Source organism: Chrysochloris asiatica, unplaced genomic scaffold, assembly GCF_000296735.1.
Source record: "Chrysochloris asiatica unplaced genomic scaffold, ChrAsi1.0 scaffold00113, whole genome shotgun sequence".
NCBI lineage: Eukaryota > Metazoa > Chordata > Mammalia > Afrosoricida > Chrysochloridae > Chrysochloris > Chrysochloris asiatica.
The window spans coordinates 3,339,605-3,350,152 of NW_006408631.1; the positions used below are offsets into that span (position 1 = coordinate 3,339,605).

Genomic DNA, 10,548 nt, shown 5'->3' on the forward strand with positions numbered 1-10,548 from the left:
TGTATTGCATTAGGCAAATCTGCTGCACAAGAGCTTTTTAAAGCGTTAAAGAGCAAAGATGTCAGTTTGAGAACTAAGGTGTGCCTGACTCAAGCCATGTTATTTTCAATAACCTCATATGTATGTGAAAGCCGGACAGTGAATAAGGAAGACCGTATAAGAATTGATGCTTTTGAGTTATGGTGTTGGAGGAGAATGTTGAAAGTACCATGGGCTGCCAAAAGAACCAGCAGATCTGTATTGGAAAAAGTGCAGCCAGAGTGCTCCTTGGAGGCTAGGATGGCCAAACTTCGTCTCTCATACTTCGGACATATTGTCAGGAGGGACCGGTCACTGGAGAAGGATATCATGTTTGGTAAAGTGGAGGGTCAGAGAAAAAGAGGAAGATCCCCAGCGAGATGGATTGGCAATATGGCAGCATCAATGTGCTGAAGTGTGGCAACAGTAGTGAGGTTGGCCCAGGACTGGGCAGTGTTTCGTTCTGTTGTGCATAGGGTTGCTATGAGTTGGTACCAACTCAATGGCACCTAATAACAACAACAAATTTTGTTTGGTATCCTGGTGTGACACTGTAGGATAAGCACTGGACTGCTAACTGTAAGGTTGATGATTCAAACTCACCAACTACTCTTCAGGGTGGCTGTAAATCAGAACCAATTCAACAGCACCTAACAACAGCAATAATTATGTTTTAGATCCTCAGCTAACTGTACATTACTGAGTGAATCAAACAAGGCGTCTCTTCACCTTGGAGCTTACAGTCTAGGTGGAAGATAGGCAACAAACAAATGAAATACTATCTTAAAAACTATGAAGAAGAAGAACAGGGTGCTGGGATAGAGAGCTATTGAGGGTCATCGTGGAAAGGGAAAGTCTGTACGTACAGAGTGGCCAGAGAAAGCCTTCCTAAGGAGTTGTTGTTTCATCAGAGACCCAAAGAATGAGAAGGGCCAAGGAGGCAAAAGATGTATAGGGATGAGATTGGCTTTTGTGACCAGTCATTTGAAGACTCTGGTGGCTAGGGCACTGTGATTAAGGTGGTGAGAGGCACCAAATGAGGTTGGAGATGTGGGCAGGGGCCAGATCTTTCCAGCTGCAATTAATATTTTTCTCTATTTCATGTCAAAAACCCAACCACATAGATCTTACTGCTGCTTACTGTGTTCTCATGTCCATGGGCATGGTTCTTTGGCCAGGCTGTCTTGGCTCCAGTTGGTTAAAATTCAGCTCAAGTGTGAGGTCTTCTGTGAAGCTTTCCTTTACTCCCGGCAGAATTAGCCTTGACCCTTACTGTACCCTTACAACAGTTTATCACTTAGGTCATAGCATTACTTATCTTTTCCTATAATTATAGTGACACCAAGTCAGTTCTGACTCACAGCAACCCTGTATCGGGTTTTCGGGAGTGGCTTGGTGGGTTTGAACTGCTGACCTTGTGGTCTGCAATCCAGTGCTTATTCTATAGCGCCACACCAAGAGTGTGGTTAGGTTTATATTCCCCACTAATCTGAGCTCTGATAGTATAGTGGTTACGAATCAGGTTGTGAACCTCAAGGTCAGCAGTTTGAAACTACCAGTGGTTCTGCTGGAGAAGGATGAGGTCGCTGTGAATCGGAACTCACTCCAGGACACATCACCACCACAAACTGAACTCCTAGTGGGCAGGGACCTTTTCCTCTTCATCTTGATATTCACAGTGCTTATACCTAGTAGCCAATAGAGACTAGGTGAAATTTGATGGATGGATTAATTTAGTTCTGTTTAAAAGTCTTCTTAATATAATTTAAAATTTATGAAGAAAGAAAGGTTCTTTTTGCTGTTGCTGTTTTTTATCCCAGATGAATGACTATCGCTCTGTTTAACAAGATGTATCTGTAGAGGAAAAAATGGATTTCTTTCCCCTAAACATTTTTGACATGTCTGATTTTTCAAACAAGCCAAGCAGAATTTACACAATTTGAATGAGTGTTGTTCCCTAATGAGAAATTACCTAGGATGTTTCTTTTTGACCATTTTAGCTTTAAGCAGACTTTACACTTCTCCAATCCTTTAGCTTCTCCATTGCTGTAATGATTTAAGTCTCTCTGAGCTGAAATAGTAAGGACTCTTTGGAGCTTTGGCCGCAAGGACACCACCTCTGGAGATTCAGTCTGAGTTGGTCTCTTGGAGATAAGCAGTGTCATAGGACTATGATCGGCAGTGCTGCATATTAATAATGGATTTCATGTTAAGTAATATGCATTTATCTAGTTTAGTACATAGAATCAGAGTTTTAGAGCTGATGGGAACCTTAGAATGCATTGATTTCCACCTTTATTTACCTTTCTATTCCATAGAGAGGCTAAATGAAATCAAAGCTAGAAAACAGAATTCCTGCCACTCAGTCAAGAACTCCATATATAGAGCTGCCAGAGTGGGAGGAACAGATGGGCATTGCATGTCATATTCTCTGCAGATGTTAAGCAATACAAATGTAATGACAGTACCAATAGTGCTTTATGTGTGACCGCAATGAACTGCTCACATGAAGGAGTGAAATCTGTTAACTTGTAAAATACCTCTGGAGCCTGAAAGTTAACTACCAAAGCACCAGTTTGGATGACATAACAATTTCAATCATCTTTTAAAAAATTATGTAAGTGTTGTGCCTTACTTTTGTTGTTGTTGTTAAGTTTTTAGGGTGAATTGAGTGAAAGTTGACAGGGCAGATCATCAGTTTTACATTCAACAAGTCATGTACTTTGTTTCATTACAATGGTTACAATTCCCTCTGTGTACCTGCCATCAGTTAACAGTATTTCTCTCTATTCATTTTAGCTCTCTCTCTCTCTTTTCTTTTTTAACACATTCAGGCATGTATAATAATTTACACCACCAAGGGGCACATTCTGCAAGCCTGCCTCCTGGCCACCAGCAATCAGTCCTTCTCTTCCCATGAATCTAGAGCCCTCAGTTGTTCTATCTCTCCATGTCCCCATCTATGCCTCCATCTCTGGTTGTGCATCACTTTTTTTGGTGGTAGATTTATACTCATGTCACAAAACATTTGCCATTTCAGCATTCTTCACATGTACAATTCATTGTCATTGTGTTCTTTATTTTAAAATAGCTATTAATTTAACTGTGAAACACAAGGTCCACAGTTCAAACCCATCAGCTGCTCCTCGGAAGCCCTATACAGGGTGGCTATGAGTCGGAATCGACTTGACAGCATTTAGCAATAACAACAATGTTCCAATTGCTATGTTTACTACCTGGTGTATGATATAGAAATGGACTTTGATTTTGTTGTGAGGAAGCTAAAATTCAGACTCTTAAAATGGAGGCTATTCTAATCAAAAAGCTTTGCTTCTCATAGTTTTACATCAGAGTAAGGCTACATGCATGTCCTGGTAATAGAACATATGGGAGAACCGTGTGCTGCTAGTTCCAGACTGTTGTTAGAAGATTTCTAAAATTCCCCATGCACTATACTGTAACATCCCTCCGATGATTTTATCTTTGATATGTATGAAGGAGGATGTACACAGATACACACATGTAGCTTAAACATTCCGTGAAGTTTAACTGTTGTAACATTTCACAGATATTTACTGGATGCCTGTTCTGTCATAGTCTCAGTGTATCATGGCAAACAGTAGAGATAAGCCGACAGTAGTAAAAAAATCTGCACTCTAGAGGGGAAGTTATTCAAAACTTATCATATCCCTGATGGTAAAAAAAAATGTTTTTAATATGTATGGTGTTGTTAGGTGTTGTCAAGTCAGTTTCAACTCAGAGTGACCCTGTGTACAACAGAACAAAACACTGCCCCGTCTTATACCATCCTCACAACTGTGAAGTTTGAACTCATTGCTTCTGCCACAGTGTCTATCTGTCTCTTTGTGGGGATCTTCCTGGTTTTTGCTGATGCTCTAGTTTACCAAGCATGATGTCCTTATCCAGGTTCTGGTCTTTCCTGACAACATATCTCAAATATGAGAGATCAAGTCTTGCCATCCTAGCTTCTAAGGAGCATTCTGGTTGCACTTCTTCCAACGCAGATTTGTTTGTTCTTCTGGCAGTCCATGGTGCTTCTAATATTCTTCTCTAGCACCATAATTCAAATGCATTGATTCTTCTCTCTCCCTTATTCATTGTCCAACTTTCACGTTGAAAATAACCTGGTTTCAGTCATGTTGATACCAATATGTTACCTCTGTTTCATGAAGTTGTCCATTGTTATGAATCCATATATCATATTATTTAAACCTAAGGTACAAACCAGTTGCTACTGCATTGCGTTTGAAAACCTTCAAAATATTCAGTCACAATTTTCTGTCCATCTTTGTGAGGCAGAAAGGGAGTTTCCTTTAGCATTTCTTTCATGTCGGTGGATTTCTTCAGGTGCCCCTGGTCTTTTCCTTATTTAACATGCTCTCTCCCCTACTACCCTCTGGTTCTCTGTTTATTCTACAACACCCAAATCCTACCTTTTTTTGCAGAGTGCTCTTGTGTCCATCTCCTCCTAACTTTGTAGCATAATCGGTCATTCCTGGGCTTTTTTTTAGTGTGTATATAAAAAGACTTTATTGAAGGTCTGGGGAAACAAAGTGGTTCGCATCACAGAAATACAAAACTTACATAACATAGACATTAAAAAGTAACATCCCCCCCCCATATGCCTATATTTTGGAGAAAATAAAATATAGAATCTCCAAAATATAGGCATAACTTCCTAGGTATTCCATAGATTTGTTCCTGGAAGAGATGTGGAACTCAGTGATCTTTTGAAAAGTGCAGAATTAGGATGTTAATACTTAAAGTTGATAGTGTTGAATTAGCTTTATGTACTATACAATTCAAGTTTAGTATCCCGAAAACTTTGATCTCAAAGACTTAAGAAATATTGTATTAGGAGACAGCTGGTTGGTGTTGATGACAACATGAAAGGACTCAAGTGAGATCTTAACGTATTCAGGCTTCCCTTAGTGCATTATTCATTTAATCTTTATTGTCTATTCCGCCTTAATCTCATTTATGTATTACTATAACACAAAGCTTTTGCTCAAAGCACATTTATCCTACTTACACTTCTGCAAGAATTCAACTACGCAAGTATTCTGAAAGTATTGCTTATCCTATATGTGCCAAATAAGTGAAATCACCAGTTTGATATTTCCCTAACTGAAACTCTTGGGTAGATTTCAAGAATCCCAGGTCCTGAAGAAAATGCTTCTTGTTAATCAAATAATATATGAGCGGGTTTCTAGTATATCTTCTCAAATTCAAGTACAGGTTTCTACCTGCAGAATGGCTGAACTTAACTTTACACTTCTAACTACTTAACAAAAACTTAGTGCAAATTAAGTATATAATTTTTAAAAAGACATGAAGAGTTTTTTTTTTTGTTTTTTTTTTAAGTCACCCAGTATTATCTTGTTTTGGAAAATTATCAACTTAAAAAAATAAATCCTAGTTAAAATTTTGAGAGTGTTGTGGCTCTATAGGATAAGCACAGGACTGTAAACCACAAGCTCCGTGGTTCAAGCTCACCAGCTGCACCATATGAGAAAGATGAGGCTTTCTGCTTCTGCAAAGATTTACAGCCCCAGAAGCTATACAGAATCACTGTAGTTGAAACTGACTAGACAGCACTTAACAACAACAGTTAAAATTTTATCCATGGTTTGGGTGAAGAAACCTTCCTTGTTGTTAAAGTGCCATCGAGTCGATTCCAATCCATAGTGACCCAGTATAGGATTTCCAAGGAGCAGCTGGTAAGCTTGAACCACCAACCTGGCAGTTCAAATGGCTTTGTACTATGTTATTTGAATTATAAATGGATAAATTCTGTCTGGAAATCAGCTTTATAAAATGTATCACAAAGTAATAACGTTGTAGTTCAATATTTATTGAAATGGGAAGGTATCCTTAATAATTTGTTAAGTGAAAAAGCAGTTTATACAGATCTGTTGGTAGTAAGAATTTGTTTTACTAAACCATTAATCTATAGCTCTGAATATCTATCTATCTATCTGAATCTCTATCTCTATCTATCTATTTGAGTAAATCTGGAAGGGTTTTTCAAAAAAGGCTAAATCTTACCTCTTGTTTTGAATGTTATTAAAAATACTATACTTTTACTCCATCTATCCTATGCATATATATTTTTTTGAAAGAAAACTTGAATACATGTCAACCTGCATCTACAGAGTCTGGGTATTTTATAAATAAGCATATTATATTTAGCTATTACTTTGGATTTTGCTTTTGTAGCATGCTATGAACACTAAGCCATCTTCTATTGAACCTTCTTAGAAGAGCCGTGTGGTGCTTTGCTGGTTAAGCTGGCTGGAGTAGAACTCACTGAGACTGGGAAGTTATGGTTAAAGAAAGAGCTCAAACCTTCCCAATTACTATGGTTCCAACTTCTTGGAAGGGAAAATTCAGCGCTCTTTTGCTACCTATTGGTGAATAAGGTAAGTAGTAGAAACAAACAACTAGCAGTATTTTATACTTATTTTTCTATGTAAATACTTGTTTATTAAAACTTTGAATACATAATGATTCCTTATGAATATTTTTCTCCTTATGCATCTGCTAATAGTGATTATGTACAGATAACTAACTATATTCTGTTTTATGTATAAATTTTGTGACATTTTAACTATATATATAATATATATTATAGAAAAAAGAAAAGACCAAGGAAAAAACCCTTCAAATCATTAATGATACTAAATTAAGGAGTGTCTTTTTATACTTATTTATGCATGTATATTCTATGCCACACTTCTTAGTTATTAGAAACCACTTGTTAAGTGAGGCTTGTCAAATGGAAACTGCAGAGGGCAAGGGAAGTTTCTGGTCTATACATTATAGATAATTGGTCTTGATGCGTAGGTCTTTGAACTCTAGAACTGAAAATTGTTGTTGTTGTTTTTAAGTGCCATCGAGTCAGTCCCTACCCTGTATAAGGTTTCCAAGGAATGGCGGGTGGGTTCAAACTGCCAACCTGGTGGTTACCAGTTCAGTGCATATCCTACCATACCAGGAAATTGAGCATACTTAACCATACCAGCTTACCTTAACCATACCAGGAAATTGAGCATACTTAAATAGTATTTGTGGTGCTGTGGGATAAGCACTGGATGGCTACCCACAAGATCAGCCGTTCAATCCCACCAGCCTCTCCTCGGAAACCCTACATAAGGTCGATATGAGTAGGAACTGATTCCACAGCACATAACAGCAACAATTTATTGACCAACATCTGAAGATGTTGTCTCAGGGTCATCTTAACCTTTTTCATTGGTCACACCTTTGTATAAGGGGATGCTACTGAGTCTCTATCAGTATCCTGAATCCTGGGATGTAGCAACTTCCAGATTTCGTTTAGTGATAGATTCTTAATTCAGTGATCTACAACTATTACAGTGATAATTATGGTGACTAATAAACAGAAAATATGTGTGACTGAAGATCAGTTTTTTTTAAAAGGATACAAAATTGCATCTAGACTAATTTCTAACTATATAAAAACATGCGTATGGGTGATTACTGAAAAAGAAATATTGAAGCAATATTGAAAAGTGAATGGTTGAAATGTTAAGATATGATTAAAAGTAGATTGTGCATTGACAGCAGTGGGTTTGGATATTGGTTTTCTTATTTTTAAAATCCATTATTGCATAGCAAACAATACAAATAATCAGAAGAAAACAATTTGTTGTTATTAAGTGTTCCCCATGTGACAGAGTAGAAGTACCCCATAGAGCTTTCTGAACTGCAGTGTTTAAGGAAGCAGATCGCTCGGTCTTTCTCCCACAGAGCTGCAGGTGTTCTCGACCCACCAACCTTTCTTTCAGTTAGCAGCTGAACACTTACATGTTTGTACCACTGGGGCTCCTTGAAGAAAAAAATATATTAAAAAGAGTATGATCATAACCATTTTAATTCTTAAAAAGATTTTTGAGTTAATAGAAAGCATAGTGAAATCCATTAAGTTTTACATGCCCATATCATATTCAGTGCCTTTGAAATGGGAATTATCCAAAACGTATTGCTTGTAGCAATTTACATTTAAAAGTAACGTAATAACACAAAATTATATAAACTATCCCACTAGCCTTAAAAACACTAACTTCTCTTTTAGGCTGAAGAGTATAATAATCAAAAAAAGGAACTGATTACGATGATGAAAGAAATAATAATACTTGAGTGTTTGTCATGTACCAGACACTGTACTAGCCACTATGAATTTATTATTTCATTTATCTTCAAACAACCCTATGGGTTAATGTCTGTAGTGTTATTTACAGTTGGGATTCTAAGGAAGGCTAGTGTCTTGAATGGTCAGGGTAGCCAGTGGAAGAACCTGTATTCAAGTCCAAATATTCCTGGTTCTGGGTATCATACATATCTCTTTGTATTATATTATTTCCTGTTGTTGTTAAATGCTGTCAAGTTGATTCTCATTCATAGCGACCCTGTGTAGGGTTTCCAAGGAGCGACTGCTGGGTTTGAACTGCTGACCTTGTGGTTAGTAGTCCAGTGCTTATCCTACAGTGCAACATAAAAACTCCATATTATTTCCTAGAAAGTAACAAAACTTTTGTATATGTATATTATGGTGTTTTATTTCTAGTGAGTTTTAGTAATGTATGAGATTGAATTTTAATTATTCTAATTTGAGTTATTCTAATTTTCTTAGAAAAATGTCTTCCAGTTTAAACCTGGAGATTTCACATTTTAGAATTTAATTGAATTACTTTTCTGATGAAGCTATTAAATTATTAGTAATTTTAAAAATTAGTTTGATTAGATTGAAATCCCAAAGGACTATAGAAATAGCTAAGTGGGCTCTTCTTTAAACTGTTAGTTAGGGAAAACATTTGTATTTATTCGGTTTCATTAGGAAGTGAGATATTCCATGAAAAAAATTTGCTAAAGGATGAAGATTCAAGAATCAGGATCATTATGTTAATTACCGAAGGGAATTTTTTAAAACATGCCAAAAAAACGAACAAACGAAAGAAACCCCCACTGTCATGGACTCCATTCCAACTCATAATGACCTTGTACAGAGTGCCTGAGGCTGTCAATCTTTATGGGAACAGAAAGCCTCACTGTTCTCCTGTGGAGGACTGGTGGGTTTGAACCGGCAACCTTGCAGCTAGCAGTCTAGTGCTCATCCTATGGCATCACCAGTACTTTTTATGTACCAGTGCCTGTATAAATATTGAAATTCTAGACTTCATTTAAAAGCTAAATATGATGATTCTGTGTTGTTTTGCAGTTCTCTGCTTTTTAGTTTCTGTCCCCTCTGCTCCTGTCATTGTGCCAGTATTGTGTGCCCCTCCCTTTCCAAACAGCATCCAATAAACTCTGAAGCCCTTTTTATACTTTATTGCTTCTATGTTTCTCTGACCAATGTGTTTGTGAAGAATTATATAGTCTTCAGAGTCAGTTAAAAAAAAATGTGTCAGACTTTGAGCAAAGTCTTTTCAAGTCATAAAATTCTTGGATTTAGCAATAACTTTTATTTTCTTGGAGACTCTTTGGATTTCAATGTTTGACTTTTCTCTGGAGGACTGAAGTTACTGAGTGACTGGTTTTAGGGTGAAAAAGATGTTATCCATACACTAACAGTTTTATTAATTTATGGTTTTTGTTTTTTTTTTAATAGGGTGGATATTTTAATGTGAGCATAAATGAAGAAATTTTGAGAAGAGGCCTTGGTAAAACTATTCTTGTGAAAGGACTAAATTATGATTCTAAAATCTATTGGACAGTTCACAGAAACTTACTTAAAGCAGAATTAACAGCCTTGAAAAAAGGAGAAGGAATATGGAAGGAAGAATCTGAAAAAGAAAATTATTTGGAGAAACTCAAAGATTCCTGGAAAGAAATGTGGAAAAAAGACAATTATTTTTTAAAAATTGGACCAAATTTAAACTTTAAAAAAGAAAGTTATTATGACAACCTTAGAAGAACTTATGAAACGTGGAAAGAAAACCTGAAAAACTACTCCTTAATACTGAAGCTCAGAGAACTAATGAGTCGTATATACTTTCGTCGAAAAGAGTGAAATATTCCAAGAAGTCCGGAGGTGACATACTTGGAAAAGAATAAAATTTGTAAAAATATGGATGTGACTCATTGAGTTGAAATATAAATATCCCTAAACAATGGAATCATCTAAAAATATTTAAATATTAGAAAGATGATTATTATAAATGACATATCAGAATTAATTTAAGCAAATTGTGATCAATGTGAATTTTATATGCGGTTAGGAAAAATGAAAAAAAAGCTACCAGGCTAAAGCTATAACTGTAGTATAAATGTTAGAAGAATATAACTATTGTTCTATTTTAGTTATTTGGGGCAGCTCTGTTTGATTTCTGTTTAAAGAGAATTTTAATTCATTTTTCAAGTTTTATCCACTCTGATTATTTATAATAAAGGGTTTCTTTATACGCTTCATGCTTGAGGCTACATCTTCTCTCCCAACTGCTTCCTATCTGCTGGTTAGTTTGAGGCTATACTGCAATAGAAGTGCAC

General features: G+C 36.4%; 1 protein-coding gene across 1 annotated transcript in view; it reads left to right on the plus strand.

Moving 5' to 3' along the window:
* Nucleotides 1-10,072, plus strand: part of LOC102837356 (chromosome unknown open reading frame, human C3orf33) — a 27,520-nt gene extending 17,448 nt beyond the window's left edge. The window contains exons 3-4 of the mRNA XM_006867994.1: nt 6,301-6,461; nt 9,671-10,072. Of these exons, the coding sequence (XP_006868056.1) occupies nt 6,301-6,461; nt 9,671-10,072 (563 nt within the window). The remainder of the gene's footprint in view (nt 1-6,300; nt 6,462-9,670) is intronic.
* The last annotated feature ends 476 nt before the right edge of the window (nt 10,073-10,548 follow it).